Source organism: Danio rerio, chromosome 5 (genome assembly GCF_049306965.1).
Source record: "Danio rerio strain Tuebingen ecotype United States chromosome 5, GRCz12tu, whole genome shotgun sequence".
Taxonomy (NCBI): domain Eukaryota; kingdom Metazoa; phylum Chordata; class Actinopteri; order Cypriniformes; family Danionidae; genus Danio; species Danio rerio.
This window is the reverse complement of record NC_133180.1, coordinates 12,935,001-12,957,855: the sequence shown is the minus strand read 5'-3', so window position 1 is coordinate 12,957,855 and position 22,855 is coordinate 12,935,001. Positions and strand designations below refer to the sequence as shown.

The 22,855-nt window shown below is 37.0% G+C and overlaps 1 protein-coding gene across 3 annotated transcripts in view; it reads left to right on the top strand.

Moving 5' to 3' along the window:
* Positions 1-2,804: 2,804 nt before the first annotated feature.
* The window catches only part of nos1 (nitric oxide synthase 1 (neuronal)), a 130,357-nt gene continuing 110,306 nt past the window's right edge, over positions 2,805-22,855 (top strand). Inside the window, exons 1-2 of one of the 3 annotated variants that reach the window (XM_073951027.1) lie at positions 2,805-3,011; positions 9,774-10,518. In XM_073951027.1, the coding sequence (XP_073807128.1) occupies positions 9,812-10,518 (707 nt within the window). In that variant the 5' untranslated portion in view covers positions 2,805-3,011; positions 9,774-9,811. 3 annotated transcript variants of the gene reach the window in all.

Genomic DNA, 22,855 nt, shown 5'->3' with positions numbered 1-22,855 from the left:
ATCTGTCATGTGGAATACTGCAGTTATTCATCACTTAACATCTTTGGTCAGACTGAAACTGAAATGTAAACTAACCGGCCTAACTGTGCTTTATTATTATCATTACCCAAGGTTAGTAAATAAAAGTACAAAAGCTGTCACTTGGGAACTAACAGGGTTTCCTCCGGGTGCTCTGGTTACCCCCACAGTCCAAAGACATGTACTATAGATAAGTTGGAGGAACTAAATTGGCCGTGTGTGTGTGTGTGTGTGTGTGTGTGTGTGTGTGTGTGTGTGTGTGTTTCTCAGTACTGGGTTGCAGCTGGAAGGTCATCCGCTGTGTAAAACATGCTGGAATAGTTGGTGATTCATTCCGCAGTGGCAATCTCTAATAAATAAGGGACTAAGCTGAAGGAAAATGAATGAATGAAGTTTTATATACAATCAGAATACATAAATCTTAGGTCTAAATGTTTGCAATAAGTGTTGCAATGTATCACGACCCACAATCCCCCACTATCTGAAAAGAGGACTATAAAAAGAAATGCCCCAAAAAAGCAGCGTTTGTAATTTTAGCTAAATGTCTTGCGTTTCGGCAGCTTTCATTGAGAGGGTGCATGTGTAAATGTTTTTATTCACTGCTGCTTTGTGCGTGTGTGTCTGTGGGTGTGTCACAGTGCATGGTTTCATTAGGGGGCAGATGGCAGCACTCAAGTCGGAAGTGACTGACATAATAGCTCGACCAGGCCATGGCTCTGTGTGTGTGTGTGTGTGTGTGTGTGTGTGTGTGTGTGTGTGTGTGTGTGTGTGTGTGTGTGTGTGTTTGTGTGTGTGTGTGTGTGTGTGTGTGTTTGCATTTGTTCATGTCGCAGATTGAAATTCTTCTATGCACTTGATTGTACACTGTAAAATCCTCTCAGAATTTTCCAGTGTAGTATTAAAGTTAGAATTATTAGCCTTCCTGAGTAATATTTTTTTCCCCCAGTTTCTGTTTAAGGGAGAGCAGATTTTTTTAACACATTTCTAAACATAATAGTTTTAATAACTCATTTCTAATAACTGATTTATTTTATCCTTGCCATGATGACAGTACATAATATTTTATTAGATATTTTCCAAGATATAGTATTCAGCTTGAGATATTCAGAGTGAGATTCAAGGGTTTAATTAGGCAAGTCATTGTATAACGATGGTTTGTTCAGTAGAAAATCAAAAGAAAAATAAAGCGTAATAATAAATTTGACCTAAAATGTTTAAAAAAAAATTTAAAACTGATTTTATTCTAGCTGAAATAAAACAGATAAGACTTTCTACAGAAGAAATAATAATATTAAGAAGTAAATATTGTGAAAATATCTTTGCTCTGTTAAACATAATTTGGAAAATATTTGAAAAAGAAAACAATTCAAGGGCTAATAAATCTGACTACAACTGTATATAACTGACTTAGTATTTGAGAAAAAAAAAAAATTACGTTATAAAAAAATTGCCTGTACTTGCTACCGTAGTCAACAGAGAGGTTTTATTGGAAAATTGTGTGTGAGGTCATTGAATCCAGTCTATAGGCTGAAATAGTTGGTGGTTCATTCTGCTGTGGTGACCTCTGAAATAGAGACTAAGCCAAAGGAAAATGAATGAATGAATTTGTTTATTTATTGTGCTGCATTATTAATGCAGATGATATATACTGTACAACCCTATAAGTTAATAATAAATTCAATCTCGTTTAATGAAGTAATCCTAGACTGTCTCTAATGTGAGTCTTTGGTCAGTCTGCGGCTTGAGAGTCTCTGTTGCGGATGGTGGAAACTCATAATCCTCAATTTATGCTGTCTGTTTAAATTAAGATCCCGTCTGAATGACACACTGCAATCAGCATAAGGCCTCTTGGAGAAAAAAAACCCCCACATCTACAGCAGCTTGCAATGCATGCATTGACACCAAAAACCTGCATTCAAATTTATAAAGACCTCTTCGAGGAATAGATCCTGTTTGTTGTTCTCCATCGAGAGTTTAATTTAATTGAAAAAGCTTCTGATCAAAAGATAAAAGAAATTATGACCTGGTTTAACCTGTTCCTAAATGAAAACATGCCATTGTTTATTGTGTGGGTGTTGCACAAGTAAAGTTCCTCTAGCTAATTTAGTAGAAGATTAAACTGCATAATGCATATAATTGTTATTCATATATCCAAGGTTGAAAGTTTTGTTGTGGCTCAGTTTTAACATTTCCGTTATGCGGTGAAGTCTAAATAATCTGTAATAGAGTTTATTTGTGGAGTTCATGGCGTGTTTAAAGGTTCACAATGATAAAAGCATTCTTGTTAGCAGATAGCTGTTGTTTACAGCAAAATACTAGATTATGTGGTTCATAATGACCATAGAATATTTGTATTGAAATAATTTGCTGTGGAACTTAGGGTGTGCTAAAAGACCAAATGTAAATTAATCAATAAATAAATAACTTTGCTCAATACTTTGAATCATTGTTGATATCTAATACTCTGAAATGTTGATTTTACTTATAACTTTGATAGGGAAAAAAGTAACATGCAAAAAAATTGTGAAATATGAATGAAATTTCGTGTTGACCAGCTCGTCTAAAATGCCGCAGAAAGGACCATACATTCAATATAATAGGAGGAATTGCAGCTGCTTAATTATCACGATTAAAACGGCAATGTAAAAATGGATATAAAACGTGCTTCGCTTTACTTTTATAATTTATTCGCTTTTCTTTAGATGTGTGGGCGACGTTACATCAGCTCTGACAGTAATAACCAATCACAAACGTTTATGTTGAGTCAATGAACGCAGTGACCAATTAGATGAGTTTAAATTACTTGGCTTTAAAAACGAGGAACTTTAAATTGTGCACGTTCGCTGACTGAGTCGTCTAGTGAATCATCATAAACAACAAAGTGTTGAAAATATAGAGACTGCTTCAGTTAGCTATTATATGAACTAATTATGAACTCCACAAAGGTTTGACTTTTGAGTAATATGTTTTATCTTTGCAGCCATGACATCAAGGTAAAGTTTGTTTTATATTCACACATTCGTTCAGTCGTATAGTGACACGGTCACTATATTGTTTACCATGGTACTTTGAATATTGGGTCTGAAATCTCATTTAAGTATGACTTGAAAACAACATTAGTACTATTTAGTTGTTTGTGAACAATGTTGTACTTTGAGAATATGGTTTCCCTATTTAGATTTAGCAAATAATTATTTTATGAAGGTATATTAAGTTAATTAAGGAGAAAGTCTGAATGTGCGAATATAAAACTTTATCTCAATGATTGTGCGAATATAAAACTTTACCTCAATGATAAATAAACAAAACTTTACCTCAATATAAAACTTTACCTCAACTTTACCTCAAAAACCTTACCTTTTTTAACAAACACAATACAGTTTAGACAAATGTATTCTGTTAAATAAAATTTTAATAAACCATTATAACAGTATCAAGGCAATCAAAAATAATTGTGTAATAATATTACAGTCCTTTGAGTAATTATATGAAATTGTTTGATTTGTAAATTACTTGTTTTATTGGTATAGCCTATCAACTTATAGCCAGGTCTGTAGCCAGCTTGTTGAAAAGGGTGGTTCTGTTTTCTCAAAAAGTAAACCTTTTTGCAGTATTTGCCTTATGTTCTATTTATTTTGAGGTTTAAATGCTGCATTTTAGTGACATTTTAAGCAACATTTTATCTGGATTAGCTTGTCATATGGTCATCATCACTATACTTTTTAAGGTACCACAAACATTAGCTAAGTATAGAGAATAAAGAAATATTATATACCATTTTTTTTTATGATATATCATTAGAAAAACAGGAGTTAAAGTTTTGAATGAAAAACAAAACAAAACTGTGGCTTATTGTCATTTATTAGGCAAATAACAAACTGGGCAGCACATTAAATATTTCTCAATCAGAATTTGGCCATCTGAATGCTAAAAAAAATATATAAAACACCAATGTTAATAATGGAGAGCTTGATGATTATTCTAGTCTCTTTTGTAAAAAAAAAAAAAAAAAAAAGTACATTTTGAAAGTTCATGCCAAAAATAGCCTAATTAGTTGTAAAATTATGGCCACTTTTAGTGCTTCAAGCCTTTTTATTGTTTTTTTTTCTTTTCTTTCAAGAATAAGGACAAAGATTTTGAATAAAAGTTGGGCTATACTTGTAGTGAAAGATGACTTTGCTTTTATCATTTTGTATGTTTTTTTTTTTTTTTTTTTTTTGTAGAGCTGCACGTTGGACTCATGAAAAATAATTGTTTGCATTCATTGGAAGCCTTCTTTGATGGGTTATTTTCACTATTTATGATGGTATAGCAGTCAAAATAAGACAAATGAACTCATGTATGGGATGAATTCTGGACCTTTTATCAGTGGGGGTGGGTCTTTCAAACCACCCAAACCTTTTTGTAGATATTCGCCTCAATTTCGTTCAAATCATGAGGTTAAAATACTGCATTTTAGTGGCATTTTAAGCACAATTTTTTTTGCTGGATTAGCTTGTTTAATGGTGATCATAACCACACTTGTTGATGCAACAAAAATTGTACCATGAATGTGCATTTTAAACTACATTATTAGTTTAATAAATAATCTAATGAGATTAGAGCTTTAAATTAACATTTTTGAACAAAGAAATATAAAATACATATTTTTAATACAAATTTATCATCATCTACCATTTAAAAACATTAGTAATAGAAGAATCTGTTACTTGTTTTAAATTAAAAACTGTATAGAGGCCAATAACAAACTGGCCAGCTCATTTCCTGAGTCAGAATTGGTCTATTTGAAATATTTTAAATAAAATTTGTCTTTAATCCTTCTTCTATTGGTTATTGTCACAATTTATTAAGGCATACAGTCTAAAATAGGACAAATCAGCTCTTATAGATGCCAAATTCTGGACTTTGTTAGTAGGTGGTGGGTCTTTCGAACCCCCCAAACCCCCCTTGGCTACCCAAACCTTCTGGTTATGGCAGGGGTCACCAAACTTGTTCCTCGAGGGCCGGTGTCCTGCAGATTTTAGCTCCAACCCTAATCAAACACACCTTAACAAGCTAATCAAGGACTTGCTAGGTATACTTGAAACACCCAGGCAGGTGTGTTGAGGCAAGTTGGAGCTAAACCCTGCAGGGACACCGGCCCTCCAGGACCAAGATGACCCCTGGGTTATGGTAACGTTAAAATATTCTGTTTGAAGTATTAGTTAAACTTCTAGGCTGTTTGTTTTAAAAGTAAACACATACAAGTTAATTGTATGCACAAAAGTAAAATTATTGCGTTTCATTGTCAACTTTGTTTCTAATGGCACAATTGGTTATTGAGCTAAAGTTGATTTTTAATTAGCACATTCAGCCATAACAATAACGTCATAAAAGTCTTTGCGAAATATTAACAGCCAATGACTGTCGAAGTAACGTTACAGCATTGTTCACAGTCAAATTAATGTTGTTGTTTTGAAGTCACACTTAGGCTACACGTGATGTCAGACCGAATATTCAAAGTATCATGGTAAACAATATTGCTAGCAGTTTTTGTTCTGTGTGCAAAACTTTAAAGTAACGTTGTTGTTTCAATAGTCTATCTGTCCTCAGTTAAATACAATATAGAAAAATAAACACATATAATATATTGCACCACTTTCTCGTAATATAAATTTATACGGCGTTGATTATGGGTGTAGTTTAACCTAATGACGATACAATAATCATCCAGTCGCCTTTTCTCACAGTAAACACACATGTTGCGTTCTACTTTAATTAACAACCAACTCGTCTTGTTTAATGTAAAATGTGCAAATATTACTGTGAAAATGCCATTCGTCCCCGTATAGATGCCAGAGCACTAGGATTGTAAAACCCTCCCATTGAGGGAGGCAGCGCGTCGGGAGGGATGGATGACAGAATGACAGCAGTGCGCGCGGAATAAATGCTCGCGCACCGGAGCGGCAGGAGCGCAGAAGCTTTTCTCGCGCGCTGCGTGTTTATACAGCGGCTCGAGCAAACATGCCACGCGTCTTCTGAGTGGGACACCGAGAGCAAAGTCACAGCATTCTATCGGAATATTGCCAAGGGGATAAACCGCATTGTTTGAGGCATTATTTAGAAAGTTAAAAGGTAAGTTGCGCGGCTCCTTATGCTTGCAAAAGTATGTCTCGTTTGTAATTTGACATGCTTTGGAAAATGCATACAGTAAATACGATGCTATTTTGTGCAGTGAGGATGTGTAGCTGTTCAAGATGCAACAGAAGCAACTGGTGTGTCCTGTTGAACATGCATGCATGATTGTCAGCTCTTTTAACTCCTTGCACATTTATAGTTTTTATTACTAAAATAATGATAACAATAATATTGTCAATAAGTGGTTAAAAGTCCTTGTATTTGAAGTGTTTGCATGTAAAAAGGCAAATTAGATATGAAGCATGCACTTCATCTACATCATGTTGTGTTTAATTAATCTTTTTGGTGCTTTATTCACAGAAATGTCTAAGCATTTATTAAATTTATAATTAATATAACGTTTTTCAATGTAAAATTATCACATGATCTGCATGCAAAGCTTATGTTAGATAGAAAATCCTTAATACCTTTGAAAATCAGACTCTTTTAAAGGTAATATCAGGACATTCAGAATTATATGTGTAACATTTGGCAAAGCAGGAGCTTTTCTTTATGAACTAACAGTTAAATTGAAACCTAATGCAATACGGTTAATTCAGTCATATGAAATATTTTTTTTTTCTGGAAAAAAGCTTGTGAATAATAAAAACATTTTTAATACAGTGTAGCAAACAAGCAAAATGTCAGTATGTATATAATCAAATATGATTGTAAAGCATCTGTGCATATCCTAAATGGAAGTGTCACATGTAACAAACAAATATACAGTTTTTTCTAATGATCTAGTTTCTTAAAAACTGGTGTATTGTAAACCAGAAGTTAATAATACTTGCTCTAAAGCTTCAGTGCTGTTTAAAGTTGTGTATTTGCTTATTTTCTCCATTACAAATCAGTCCCTGCAGTTGTAATATCTCTCTACGTGACTCTAAATATGAATTAGTAATGTCGCATTCTGATAGAATTGGACAATAGTTGTTCACACGAGGCCATATGCGTTTCATGCTGCCAGGAAAGGCGAGATGCAAGAGGACTGTAGATTATTAAGTGTTTCTTACATGAACCGAGCCTGAGCTTGATGCACATGGAGGAAACGCTACTGGCTTGTCAACAGAAAGGAAAGAGTGAATTGAAGTCTACGTTCACAGCTTGTACACTGTGAAGTGAGTCACCACTCAATCACGGAAATTATTAAAAAGGAAAAAAAAAAATATCGTGACGAATTGAACTGAATGGCTTTTTCAGACAAATAATGGATCACATTCAAAGTACATCAGCGGTTCATCCAAAAACCAAGAATATTTGGTCATTATTTACTAACCTTCATATCATTCTGAACTGTGTCATGCTGTTTTATTTCTGTGAAACACAAAAAGCAGAATTGGGAGGAATCTTCAGTGCTTTATATTTCAAGCCTTCTGGAGGTATTTGAAGGGTTTTGGAGAAAGTTGATAAGTCACAAACCTGATCACTGAATGCAATCATTCAGCCTCAGTTTAGCAAGATTACCAATTCATTGACTGTGACCTGTTTGAAAGAACAATAATTAACATCAGGTATTAGTTGTGTGGGTAACATTAATGGAATTTCATGTTTCGTGTAAAATGACAGCACTGAAGAATGGAGGAACATACTGTTCAATTTTCTAAGCTCACATTTAGTTGCATGTTACAATGTGTTCTCTCCAGCTAATTGGAAATTAAGCAGCGAATTCACTCTAAAAATGTCTCCTACACAAAGTTTTTTTTTTTTTTGTTCCTTCCAGTTTACAAGCTCAGAACAAATAGTTTGTGGTTAAACTATTCCTTTAAAGCATCCTTGCATCCAGTTAAAGTCCTTCCCGAATTATTAGCCCCTGTATATTTTTCCCCAATGTCTGTTTGACTCAAAGATTTTTAGGTAACACTTTAGTTTTGGTCTCTAATCACAGTATAAACAAACCATTAACTAACACTAGCTTAATAAACAATTTATTAGTAAGGTAGAAGTTGGGTTTAGGTTTTGGGTAGGATTAGGGATGCTGAATAAGATCATACTTTATAATATAATAGGTTATAATTATAATATAATAAAAACTCGAGTCCGAGTAATTTGATTTTGACTATTTACCGATACTGAAAAACATTTAAAAAAGAATAAAGAAGAGCGAAGAAACAGATCCAGAATGTTCTTTTTTTATTCATCCTTATTTTAACATTTAACAACTCTGTTATCAAACAGAGCACTTCTGTGAGGTTTCTTGAAAAATCAAGTGATAAATTACATCAATTCTTCAGTAAATGTAATATAAAAACAAATAGCACCTCAACTTAATATACCCGGCAGACAATCCCAAGTTTACATATCTCATAGTTGGCTATGGCAATGCTGTCATCAACTTTATAATACCTCCAGACTGCAGACATACACTTTCCGCTTCAAGCTGCTTCCGTGTTATATTTTGCCAGCATATAACCAATAGCGTCTCTGCATCAAAGTGATGTCATTCTGCATGCGTTGCTGTTACTGTGTCAAGAAAACTCTGTGCCACCGTATAGAGAATAATTTCCCTCTAAAATTAACATTTTTAACAGGCTCCTGTGTGTATGTTCAGTAATATCATTTTTATGGCAAAGCATAAGTCTTTTTCCTGGTCTTTAAAGTGAAATATCTAAACAAACAAAGGTGGTTAAAAATTTTTTTTAATTTTCGATGGAAATTTCAGACGTTTTTGCATCTCAAGTTTACACACACACACACACACACATATATATATATATATATATATATATATATATATATATATATATATATATATTTGAGTCCTGATCGGGAAGAAAAATTTAATTCCGATCGAGTCTGAAACCGTGTGATCAGGTACGATTTCCGATCATGTGATCGGATCTGGACATCCCTAATTTAAAACGACTATTGAACAGTTAATAAATTAATTATAGGCAGGTAATAAGCCAAGTTGTTAATAGCATAAATTGTGACCTGAACTAAAGTGTTAGTGATTTTTTTTTTCCAACACATTTCTAAACATAACAGTTTTAATAACTCATTTCTAATAACTGATTTGTTTTGTCTTTGCCATGATGACAGTACAGAATATTTTACTAGATATTTTTCAAGGTGGTATTTAGCTTAATTCAGTGTAATTTAAAGGCTTAACTTGGTTAATTAGGTAAGTTTGTTCTGTAGACATTTTATATATATATATATATATATATATATATATATATATATATATATATATATATATATATATATATATATATATATATATTGCTTAAGGGGCTAATAATATTGACCTTAAATGGTTTTTAAAATATTCAAAACTACTTTTATTCTAGCCAAAATAAAATAAGACTTTATCCAGAAGAAAAAAATATTATAGTAAATACTGTGAAAAATTCCTTGTTCTGTTAAACATAATTTGGGAAATATTTTGAAAAAGAAAATCACAGGCTGGCGAATAATTTTGACTTCAACTGTACATACTGATTATATTCATACATAGTTGGACTTAATTGAAAGGGAGCACTTTCTTAAATGTCACAGAATGGAAAAAAGTCTGCATTGTCTTGCAGCTCTGCATATTTTTTCATCTCATGCATGTCTGACACATCTGACACGTTGTTCTCCTTTGTCGCATTTAGCTCAATCGCAGATCAGCGCTGACGCACAGTAAGACACAATGCAGGAATCAGAGCCCAGCGTGTGTCAACTACAGCCCAACATCATCTCAGTTCGCCTCTTTAAAAGAAAGATCGGTGGACTGGGCTTTCTGGTCAAGCAGCGGGTGTGCAAACCACCTGTCATCGTCTCGGACCTGATCCGGGGAGGAGCGGCGGAGGAATGCGGGCTTGTCCAAGTGGGCGACATCGTCCTTGCTGTAAACAACAAGCCGTTGGTGGACATGAGTTATGAACGTGCTCTTGAAACCCTGAAGAACGTGTCACCCGAAAGCCACGCTGTCTTGATCCTTCGTGGACCAGAGGGTTTCACCACTCACCTGGAGACCACGCTGAGCAGTGATGGAAAAACCAAGACGATTCGGGTCACCAGGCCTGTCAACCCGGCCCAAAGCAGGCCATGCGAACGATGCTCGCCCCTCACGCCCAACATGACCAAAGAGCTCAGGGCAATAGAAAACCTATCCTCTTCCTCCACTCCCAGGAAAGAGTCGCGGGATGACAAACCCCTGATTCCCCTGCTGTCACAGGACTCTCTTCTCAGAGAAGGAGGCCACGCAGGACTTCTCCTCAATGGGGTGGAGGATAACAATGACCTGCTGAAAGAGATCGAGCCTGTGCTGAAGCTCATCAAGAACAGCAAAAAAGAGATCAACGGAGAGGGCCAGAGGGTCATCGATAGGAAGGATGCAGAGGTGCAGGTGGAGAGGTGAGGGATGTCATTAATGCATCAATGTCTTTGTGGCAATACTCAAGACAATCTTCAATACCTTTAATTTCTTCAATATCTTTTATATTTAACAGAAAAAAGAAGCATACTGCATAATGGTTTTTAATGTTGAACTATCAGTTTAAACTGTTAAAACACAATGAAGCACAACTTTATTCCTTGTACACAAATTTTTATTACAAGGTGAGTTATTAGTTAATTAATTAGAAGTACTTTCATGCAAATGCTTGAACAAAACTTGTTATGATTAGGGCTGTTAATTTAACATGTTAAAAAAGGAATAGGTCACCCAAAAATGTAAAGTCTGTCATCCTTATCTCATCATACACTTGTTCCAAACTAACTTGAAATTCTTTCTTTAAAATAAAATATCTTCCTTTTTTATATAAAAAAAAATGTTTGAAAGCACCTACGGGAAAGTAAATAGTGAGCATTTTTTGAGTGAACTAAACCTGTAAACTGTAAAAACACAATAAAGCACAACTTTATTACTTGTACACAAATTTGTGATTACAAGTTTAGTTATTAATTAATTAATTAGAATAAATTTTAACACAAATACTTACACAAAATTGTTTTATGATTGGGGCTGTTAATTTAACGTTAATAAAGGAATAGTTCACCTAAAATTGAACATTCTGACATTCTGTCACACCGTATTATATTCAATTTGCCAAGGGATTTTTTTTTCATTTAGTCTAATATTTTAAATAAACCAGAAAACGTTGCTTTAATAAAGTGTTTTGAATGTTTTATATTTTGTTACAGACATACAGTGTCATCCTGCAACTGTTTTGAAGGGGGGAGGGGGGGGGGGGGGGGTTACTCTCTGATAGTCAAAGCAGGTTAAAAGAAATGTATATTTTATATGTGCATTAAAATACAGTCAGTAAAAAGTGTTTTATGTAAATTCCTCCACATATAAGAACATAAATTTTCTCTAAAAGTACATCATATCAAAAGATAATACTTAGGTTTTATTCTAATTAGGTTCCAATAAGCCCAAATAGTAAAGAGAAATAATAAAAAAAATCATGTAAAAAAACACCTTGGGCCTTAAGAGGTTAACCACTTAAGAGCTAAAATGTGCTGTCCATGTGCACTGAAAAAAAATATTCAAAGATGATTCCTTGGATTTACTTTTTTTTTTACGTTAAGTTGTTGAAAACAATTTATTTGTTTTGAATTTAAACAAACAAATTAAGTTGAACATTATTAAAATTAATTTGTTTGTTTAAATTCAACACAAATAAATTGTTTGCAACAGTTCTGCATGCAACACTTTTTCAGTGTGGACACTAAAGGCTTAGTAGGTTAAATCATATTAAATGTCTAATGCAGTATCATTTTTAAAATTTTATATTGAGCTTATTACTGTAAAAAAAAACTGTTTCATTTATAACACAAAGGAGTTCAAGGCTGAATACACTAGTCGAGCTGCATCTGTCTTTACCTTGATCTGCTCGTAGATGACCTAGGACACCGCCATCTTGGAATATCACTGTGTCTGACGTCACAGGGTTGATTCTGTTCCCTCAGCTGAACAGATACAGTGGAAGTAAAGGACTAAACACAGAGACTGGACAGCCTAATTTAATCCAATGCATGAACTTGTGGACGTTGAGCTGGTGCAAATTCAAGCATTGGATGTGTGTCTAATATAAAATATATATTTGTTTTATTTTTCTTCCCTTTTAGTTACCAATCATTTGATGTGCTTTGGTTCACTCTATGTATTACGCTGCCTGACTCCCTGTCTGGGTTTCAACAAGTTCTGGTACTAACTTAATAAAGGCGGGTAATTTCAGTTTTTACTGCTACAGCTTTCACCTCTGCTCGTGTTCAAACCAAACTAAGATCAGCCAAGTCTTTCACATGGCAGGTTTTTAAATTTTGTTTTACAGTTTAGTTCATTGACTTGAGAAGGGAATAGGTCTTCACATTCAATTCAATTCACCTTTATTTGTATAGCGCGTTTACAATGTAGATTGTGTCACAGCAGATTTACATAAAAGATCATAGTAAATTGAAACAGTGAAGTTCAGTTTTCAGTGTTTAAGTTCAGTTCAGTTTAGCTTAGTTCAGTGTGGTTTAATAGTCAGTACTGAGAGTCCAAACACTGAAGAGCAAATCCACAAAGACGTGACTTAGTAAAGCGTGAAGTCATATATCATTTCAATTGTTGCATTAGTCTGAATGAAAATCCCCTCATCAGGCAGCGCTGGAGCAGCGTGAGAGAGTGGACCAAACAAAAGGTATTGACAAAAGAAAAATACACAACTTAAGTCGCTTAAAAGCACCAGCCCTGCGATGCACGTTCATAACTTCATTCAATGGGTTAAATCAGGCTGTCCAGTGTCTGTGTTTAGTTTGTTACTACCATGGTTGAAACCCAGACAGGCAGTCAAGCAGCGTAATACAGAGAGTGGATCAAAGTGCATCAAATGATCAGTGATTAAAAGGGAAAAAAGAAAAATACAGTAAAATAAATATATGCTTCTATATTAGACACACATCTGTTGCTTGTATTTGCACCAGCTCCACATCCACAACTTCACGCATTGGGTTAAATTAGGTTTTCAAGACTCTGTGTTCAGTCCTTTACTTCCACTGTATCTGTTCAGCTGAGGGAACAGAACCAACCCTGTGATGTCAGACACAACGACATTCCAAGATGGCAGTGCCCTAAGTCTAAAATCTATAATAAAACATGCCATTTTCTGCTAAATGAATTCACTAATCGAGTTTGTTATATATATTTTCATTTAAAGTGGAATCCAGTACATGACAACCGATGAAAAAATTTATGATCTATAACAGGCAAGTGAATATAAACATGTCTTTGGTCTTGCAATGTAAAGTAACTACCGCTGCTTTACTACTGTTATTGACCCTTTCACTGGTGAGTTTAAAAGATTCTATCTGGAACAGGGAATGAGTTTTTTTAGGCGATCATTATTTTAAAATATTTTTAGCCTTAATAATTCCATGGCGACGCATCATGTTTGTCACGAGACACGATGTCACAAAACTGTAAAACAAGACTCAGCAAATAGGTGTGCGTGTGTGTTGTGTATATAGTCCATGTAATCAGTTCATGACCAGCTCCCAGCCATGAGTGTGTGTAGTCTACTGAATGAGGAACAGGTGCGTGTGAGTAGTGTATGAATGGAACTTGTAGTCCTTTTGCTGGCAGATTTGTAGTTCTCTGCATGGGCTAGATCGCTGGTGACTGTGACAATGCTATTAAAAGCAGTTCTTTTTTGTAATACCTGTTCAAACTTTATTGAAAAATACATTTTCAGTCATTTTAAATGTTATTTTGGGGTAAAAGTCTAAGATAATATTGAATATATTTATTTATAATATATTATGATTATTTAGATTAACCAATTACCATATTAATTCAATTCAATTCGATTTTTAATTGCTTCACAAACCCATTAAAACCACAATGTGTGGTTTGTTAACCAAATATACTGGACCTTGAACTATGTTACATATGTTTTTTCCAAAAAAAAAAGATTTGAATATAAGTTCATACACATTTACTATAGCTTCCAGTTAAAATAATATATTCATTTTCAGTGATTCTTGAACTGACTAATGATTTTCCCAAAAAAAAAAAAAAAATGTTTTAATGCCAATCTTGTCATACACTAATCACTAATGAGCATTCTATTAATAAATGATGAATGACGTGCGCAAACAAGTTGTTACGTAGCGGATGCACCCCGCTACGCACATAAGTTTAAGGATGACCGCCATAAAAAGTGGTCACCCGGAGTCCCCGTTCCTGTTCCCCCAAGCACACACACACAGGCCAAGTTGTCAATAAGGGGTATCAGATTTATTAAACAAAAAGATCAAAACCAGAATCAGGGAACAAAAGGCCAAAACAACAAACAAAACAAGGTACGCTACCTAATATTAAACCTCTTACCTATACCAAAAATAAAATTCCATAAATAAGGCATACAATTCTAACCTCCATAACTAACCACAAAACAGGAGAAAAACTGGACAAAAGAAAAAGGGCCTTCCCGTTGATCATTCAGCATTAAGGTAAATCTTAGCCACAGCTAACACATGATACCGTCCTAGTACCGTATTTAACAGAGTATCTCACCAGATGACTTTGAAACAGGGTTGGAGAAAGGCATTAAACAATTAGCCACAGCTAATGCAGGTTACCGTCCTATTACCGTATTTAACAGAGTATCTCACCAGATGACTTTGAAAAGAAAGGTTTCAGACAGATCACTGCCGCACAGAGAACTCAGAGCGAACTGCTCAGACACACACAATGGCGAGGGGAAACAGGAAGAGAACTCGATGAGGAGCGTCAACGGCGTGCCTTTATAGCTGGCGCCGCCCCTCTCACAGCTGCACCTGATCTCCGCTCATGTGGAGAGAGAGAGAAAGAGATAGATAATGGGAGGAAACACACAGGAACAATACACACTTGCATTGTCACAATTAATGTTACTCAATATGTAACACTCCTCCCCACCCATAGTAAAAAAAAAATTGCACCAAATTTTTTTTTTTTACTTTACACAGAGCTTTCAACACCAGGAGCTCTGGACAGCGCGTCCGCGATCACATTCTCAGTCCCACGCTTGTACACAATTTCAAGATTAAATTCTTGCAGTAAAAGTGCCCAACGCATCAACCGTTGATTCGCATTAAACATGCGATTTAGAAACACCAAAGGGTTGTGGTCGGTGTAAACTTTGATCGGGAAACTTGAACCACCCAAATAAACTTCAAAGTGTTTCAAAGCTAGCAACAAAGCAAGGGCTTCTTTTTCAATAGTGCTATAGTTACACTGGTTTCGATTAAATTTCTTTGAGAAGTAGCACACGGGTTTTACAATGCCAGTTTCAGCACTTTGTAAAAGGACAGCTCCCGCTCCCACAGCGCTTGCGTCTACCTCCAGCTGAAATGGGCGCTCAAAGTTCGGAGCAGTGAGAACAGGTGCGTTGCTCAGCAGAACTTTTACACCATTAAAAGAAAGTTCACACTCAGGAGACCAGCGAAATACGTTGGAGGGCCGAAGAAGATCAGTCAGGGGAGCCACCAGGCTGGCAAAGTTGCGGCAAAACCCTCTGTAATACCCGGCTATGCCGAGAAAACGGCGCAGCTCTCGCTTGTTAGAAGGCTTGGGAAAATTCATTATAGCCTCTACTTTAGCATTTACAGGGGAAACTTGACCCTGCCCCACACGTTTACCCAAGTAGGTGACATAAGCTTTAGCAAATTCGCATTTAGCGAGGTTTACAGTCAATGACGCAGCTTTCAATCTTGAAAATACCTCACGTAAGGTTTCAATGTGCTCCTCCCACGTGGAAGAGTACACCACAATATCATCCAAATACGAGTCACAGTTTCTGATGTCTCGTAAGACAATATTCATAAGTCTTTGGAAAGTGGAAGGGGCGTTCCTCATCCCGAACGCCATCACAGAGTACTGACCAAAAAAGTCTGGGGTGACAAAGGCAGAAATTTCAGCAGCGCGTGCACTAAGTGAGATTTGCCAATACCCTTTAAGCAAGTCAAGCTTTGTAACAAACTTTGCAGGTCCAATTTTGTCTATACAGTCATCCATCCTCGGCAACGGAAAACAGTCAGGTTTGGTAACTGCATTTACCTTTCTAAAATCAGTGCAAAAACGAAAAGATGCATCAGATTTCGGAACTAAAAGGCAGGGCGAACTCCATGCACTCTGAGATGGCTCTGCTAAACCATGAGCGAGCATGTACTCCACTTCTGTTTTCATAATTTTGCGTTTAAAAGGATTGACTCTATATGGGTGTTGCTTGATTGGAGATGCGCTGCCAACATCAATATCGTGACTCAAAACGTTAGTGCGGGACGGAACATCTGTGAAAATCTCTGGGAAACTGTGTATCAAGTTTCTCACACTGTCTTTTTGACCATCACCTAGGTAAGACAGACGGGAATTCAAGTCCTTTAATATTACGGAGTTTTGTAAACTCCCCACACACACTGAGTCACAAATTTCCACATCCATATCACTCTCTTTCGAATCATCTGGCACTGCCACTGCAGATTTACACTTCACTTCGCTAGGGTTTCTTGAGTGATAGAGTTTCAGCATGTTGATATGGCACATTTTGATTTTCTTGCGACGATCAGGAGTTTTTATCACATAGTTTGTGTCATTGATTTTTCTTTTTATCACATACGGGCCCTCAAATTTAGTCTGGAGCGCGGAGCCTGGCACCGGCAGTAAGGCGAGCACTAAATCACCTGGCTCAAATGAACGGGTAACACTCCGTTTATCATAATGCTCCTTCATAGACGCTTGAGAATTAGTAAGGTGAATTTTGGCAAGCTCACATGATCGCGACAAACGTTTACGTAACGAGTCCACGTACTCCGTTACTGGTACTGTAGAAGACTCACTCGCTAGTAACTGCTCATTTAAAAGCTTCAAAGGGCTGCGAAAAACATGGCCATAAACGAGCTCTGCCGGACTATATCCGAGCGAATCTTGCACGGTTTCTCTCACAGCAAACATTAAAAACGGGAGGCTCTCTGCCCAATCTTTGTCTGCATCGACACAGTGAGTACGCAACATTGTTTTAAGCGTTTGGTGGAAGCGCTCTAACGCTCCCTGTGATTGCGGATGGTACGCACTGGAGACTTGATGTGACACTGAAATTGCCTCGAGCGCACGCTTAAACTGAGTTGACATAAAATTCGTGCCACGATCGGTTTGAATTACGCGAGGCAGACCAAAGAGGGAACAGAATTTAATCAGCTCCTTCACGATAGACTGAGTTTTAATGTTGCGTAAAGGTACAGCTTCGGGAAATCTAGTGGCCGCGCACATTAGAGTTAAAATGTACTGATAACCCTGTTTAGATTTTGGAAGGGGACCAACACAATCCAAAATCAAACGCTCAAAGGGCTCACCCATCACTGGTATAGGATGCAAGGGAGCCGGCCGCACGACTTGATTAGGCTTCCCGGCGACCTGACACGCATGACATGAACGACAGTAATTCCCGACACTTGATCTCAGACTAGGCCAAAAGAAATACTTAGTGATGCGACTAAAAGTTTTATTAACACCAAAGTGTCCTGCCATGACGTGGTCATGCGCTAATTTCAACACTGCCGACCGGTAACAGGCTGGCAACACAATTTGATAGGTGGGCGGTGTGTCTGGATCAACCACAGACGCTGATGTCCATTTACGCATCAGAATATCACCATCCCAAAAGTATCCAATTCTAACTCCGTCTAACTCCGACTCGGTTTGGACAGCAGAGTCAACACAATAAGACAATGACAGGTCGGATTTTTGCGCTTCACTCAATTGTTTACGACCAATTTTAATAATTTGATTGTCCAATTTTATTTCATTATCATTCACCACTTTGTCATCCACTGACAGAACGAACTCGGTAGGATCCGAGCGCAGCAAAAACGAATCAGACAAAATCAACAGTGTCTTCAAATTTCCGTGACTGCGAGCGTGTAATCGCACAGGCTGGGAAAAATTTAGACGTGTCGGTTACCTCAGCAATATTATTATCGGGGAAATCGGACACAATTGGACAGGGAAACACACTACCTCCGGCCAAATCGTTCCCCAGAATAAAATCTACCCCTTCAACGGGAAATTGTGCGCACACCCCGACTTTAACTGCTCCAGTGACAAGTGCAGATTTTAAAAACACAGAATGAACCGGAATTCTCACACAACCCAGTTCAATTCCGCGAATTAAAACATCTGAACCAGTATAAGTCCTCTCCGACAAATGCAGAATGCCCTCCCGAATGAAGGAATGGGCGGCACCAGTGTCCCGCAAGATGGATACGGCTTTCTCGGTCTCCCCTGGAGACGTGGAAACCCAGCCCTCTAGCAGAAAAGGCTTGAAGACATCATTGTGCAGCCCAGTATTCGCAGCCTTCATCATTCGAGGTTCAATTACTGCATGTGCGACACTTTTAGTTCTACCGGACGCATTCTTTAATTTCCATGCCTTGCACTCCGCAATAACATGATTCGGATCAAGGCAATAAAAACAAAGTCGTTTTTCTGTACGACTATTCACTCCACCCGCAGGTGCTCGCGTGCGGGCAATCTCTGGCTTCACGGGACACGTATTTGTGAAATCTCTCACTATCCACTTTAAAATTTCGATGCGGGCGGGCTGCAGGAATGACAGCGCGGTGAGTGAGTACGTACTCATCAGCCAGTGTAGCGGCTTTAGACAGGGTAGTGACTTTTTGTTCGTTCAAATACAAAACCATATTCTCAGGCAAACCATTCTTGAAGTCCTCCAACAAAATTAATTCCTGGAGACCTTCAAAAGTGGTAACCTCAGATGCCGTGCACCATTTTTCTAACATGGTCTTTTTATCACGAGCAAACTCTAAAAAGGTTTGTTGCGTTTTCTTAATATGGCCCCTGAACTTCTGCCTATATGCCTCTGGCACTAATTCGTAAGCCTTCAATACCGCAGCTTTAACCACGTCATATTTGAGCGAATCTTGCATGGACAACGCGGAGCACACCTCCTGCGCCTTGCCCACAAAACTGCTCTGCAGCATAATCGCCCACATTTCTTTTGGCCAGCCCAATTTGCCTGCCACTCTCTCGAAAGCAATAAAATAAGCGTCCACTTCCGACTCTCTAAATTGAGGAACGAGTTTCATATATCGACTGGGATCGAAACGACTACTCTCAGCAGTTTGTACTTCTCTCGCTTCCTGGCGTAGTTCTAATTCGCGAATACGTAATAAGTGAGTCTCATATTCTTGTTGTTTAATTTTAAACTCGAGTTCTTTTAACTTCAGTGCCACATTCACGTCATAATCTGCTGCAGGGGAAGCAGCGGCTTCGAGCTCCTCTGAAAAGACGCCTTGTGATGTCAGTTCAGAGAGAAGTTCGGCTTTAATTTCAGCTTTCGCTGCACCAGATGAAACGGATATCTTATAGATTTCTGCCACTTGCAGCAAATCTTTTTTTCGGAAGCGATCAAATTGCTCTAACGACGGAGAATCAATAAAAGCTTTCACTTCAGCTTCCATATTTCCTCCCCCCACACCCAAAGTTTAACACAATTCACGACACGATGTAAAGAGAGAAGTTTTACTCACCCAATTTGATGCGCAGACAAACAAAAGGCAGACGAGCTTTCACACGAAGTTTAGGACGAGCCCCCAATTATGTTACGTAGCGGATGCACCCCGCTACGCACATAAGTTTAAGGATGACCGCCATAAAAAGTGGTCACCCGGAGTCCCCGTTCCTGTTCCCCCAAGCACACACACACAGGCCAAGTTGTCAATAAGGGGTATCAGATTTATTAAACAAAAAGATCAAAACCAGAATCAGGGAACAAAAGGCCAAAACAACAAACAAAACAAGGTACGCTACCTAATATTAAACCTCTTACCTATACCAAAAATAAAATTCCATAAATAAGGCATACAATTCTAACCTCCATAACTAACCACAAAACAGGAGAAAAACTGGACAAAAGAAAAAGGGCCTTCCCGTTGATCATTCAGCATTAAGGTAAATCTTAGCCACAGCTAACACATGATACCGTCCTAGTACCGTATTTAACAGAGTATCTCACCAGATGACTTTGAAACAGGGTTGGAGAAAGGCATTAAACAATTAGCCACAGCTAATGCAGGTTACCGTCCTATTACCGTATTTAACAGAGTATCTCACCAGATGACTTTGAAAAGAAAGGTTTCAGACAGATCACTGCCGCACAGAGAACTCAGAGCGAACTGCTCAGACACACACAATGGCGAGGGGAAACAGGAAGAGAACTCGATGAGGAGCGTCAACGGCGTGCCTTTATAGCTGGCGCCGCCCCTCTCACAGCTGCACCTGATCTCCGCTCATGTGGAGAGAGAGAGAAAGAGATAGATAATGGGAGGAAACACACAGGAACAATACACACTTGCATTGTCACAATTAATGTTACTCAATATGTAACACAAGTGAAAAAAAAAAACTAAATATATGAAATGTAGCCAAAGTCCTGGACCGCCAGTGTACTGCTGACTTTAGCTCCAACATGCTTCAACACACCTGCCTAGAGAACTTTTAATACAGTATACCCAGTAAGAGCTTGATTAGCTGGTTCAGGTGTGTTTGATTAGGGTTGGAGCTAAACTCTCTAGGACACCGGCCCACCAGAGCGGAGTGTAGACACCCCTGGCCTAATATAAATAATGAATACAAACTAAATGTGTGCTAAATATATAAATATACAGTATAAAAACTCTCTCTGACCAGATAATTTGAATCAGTGAGTTGTTAACTGGAGTCACTCTGACTAGATCATTTGAGTCACTGAATCATTTAATAAAGACCAGTTTGCTCAACTCTATATCAGTCCAATTCTGAAATGAGTCAGCATTTGCAAATGCATTCATGAATCAATCACCGCTATTGCATCACATTGTGGGTTATTAGTAAGTCCAGACAGAATCTGTGCACATTTTTGCTAGTTCTATGGAGAATTTGTAAAAAATCTGCAGATTTATGCTAAATGATTTTGGGAGTATCGTAACTAAAAACTTAATATATAAAATAAAAATAAAAATAGCTTTTAAACTTTTAATGTTTACATTGCAAATCCAATTAGATCCACTTATTTGGTAAACAAAGCAAATCTATCATATAATGTATCTAGTAGAAGATAGAAAATATTACTTCACAAACTGTATTGTAAATAAATGAACACTTTCATATTGGTCATTAATATTACTGAAATTAATTTAAAAACTAAATAAATATAAATTTACACATAAATGTATTCAACGACAGGATAAAAATCGACAGAAATCTGCAGATTTCTCTTCGCACAGAATCTGTGGGGGCCTAGTCATTAGTCGACAGCTTAAAATAATTTCACACAAATTTTAATTGCAGGAACAAATGATTCATTATTATTTACTTATTTGTGCAGTTTCTTCCACTATCCTTTGTTAGGACATCAAAATACATTTACCATTCACTTGTGACTTGTACATTCTTCTTCCTTTAATTTTTACATTTATTATTGCCATTGACATAACACTCCCTGTGACTCCGTTTTTCTATTCAGTTGAGTTTGTGTGACAAACAACTAATATTATCTTTATTACACTCATCTTGTAGATTGAATAGTGCATAAAGAAATCTAAAATCTCAATGCAGACTGCAGATACGAACACATAAACGACAAGACAAGAATTTAACAAATATTTTTATGATGTTATTGTTAAATGTAAAAAGTGAAAGTGATCCTATGTGTTTTTGCATGTTCAAATTTGTGAAATTCTCTTATTTTTTAAAAAAATGTATTTGAACTACATCCAGCAAAATTAAATGAATTTAAAATTCTGAAAATAAAGATTTTTTGTCACATAATAGATATAGAAAAATCCTGAATATGGATACATGAATATTGAATATTTCCCTTTTATCTGGTTAATCGTATACAGTACTTTACAAATCAAGTTAAGAGGAACTCGACCAGAATAAGAAATAAGACCACAAGTTTGTCATTTCCTCTTGATGATTTCATTATCTGGTGCCTGTTGTGGGCTTAATTTGTGTGATCATATGGGTCTGGACATTCAAATCTGATTTAAGTATTTAACTCTCTTAATGCCTAGCTGGAAGCATCTACTTTTAATATACCAATCATCACATTCTCTTCCATAAAAAACATACACTCACCAGCCACTTTATTTGGTACACCTTACTGGTATCGGGTTGGACCCCTTTTTGCCTTCAGAGCTGCCTTAATCCGTCGTGGTACTTAATTCCTTTTGCTCCATATTGACATGAAAGCATCACGCAGTTGCTGCAGATTAGTCTGCTGCACATTCATGATGCTAATTTCCCATTCCACAAAATCGAGACACATCAGACCAGGCAATGTTTTTCCAATCTTCTATTGTCCAATTTTAGTGAATTGCGAATTATAGCCTCAGTTCCCTGTTTTTAGCTGACAAGAGTGGCACCCGGTGTGGTCTTCTGCTGCTGTAACCCATCCGCCTCAAGGTTGGATGTGTTGTGTGTTATTTGAGTTAATGTTGCTTTTCTATCAGCTGGATCCAGTCTGGCCATTCTCCTCTGGCATCAACAAGGCATTTGCGCCCACAGAACTGACTCTAATTTTATATTTTCTCTTTCTCGGATCATTCTCTGTAAACCCTAGAGATGGTTGTGCATGAAAATCCCAGTAGATCAGCAGTTCCTGAAATACTCAGACCAGCCCATCTGGCACCAACAACCATGCCATGTTTAAAGTCACTTAAA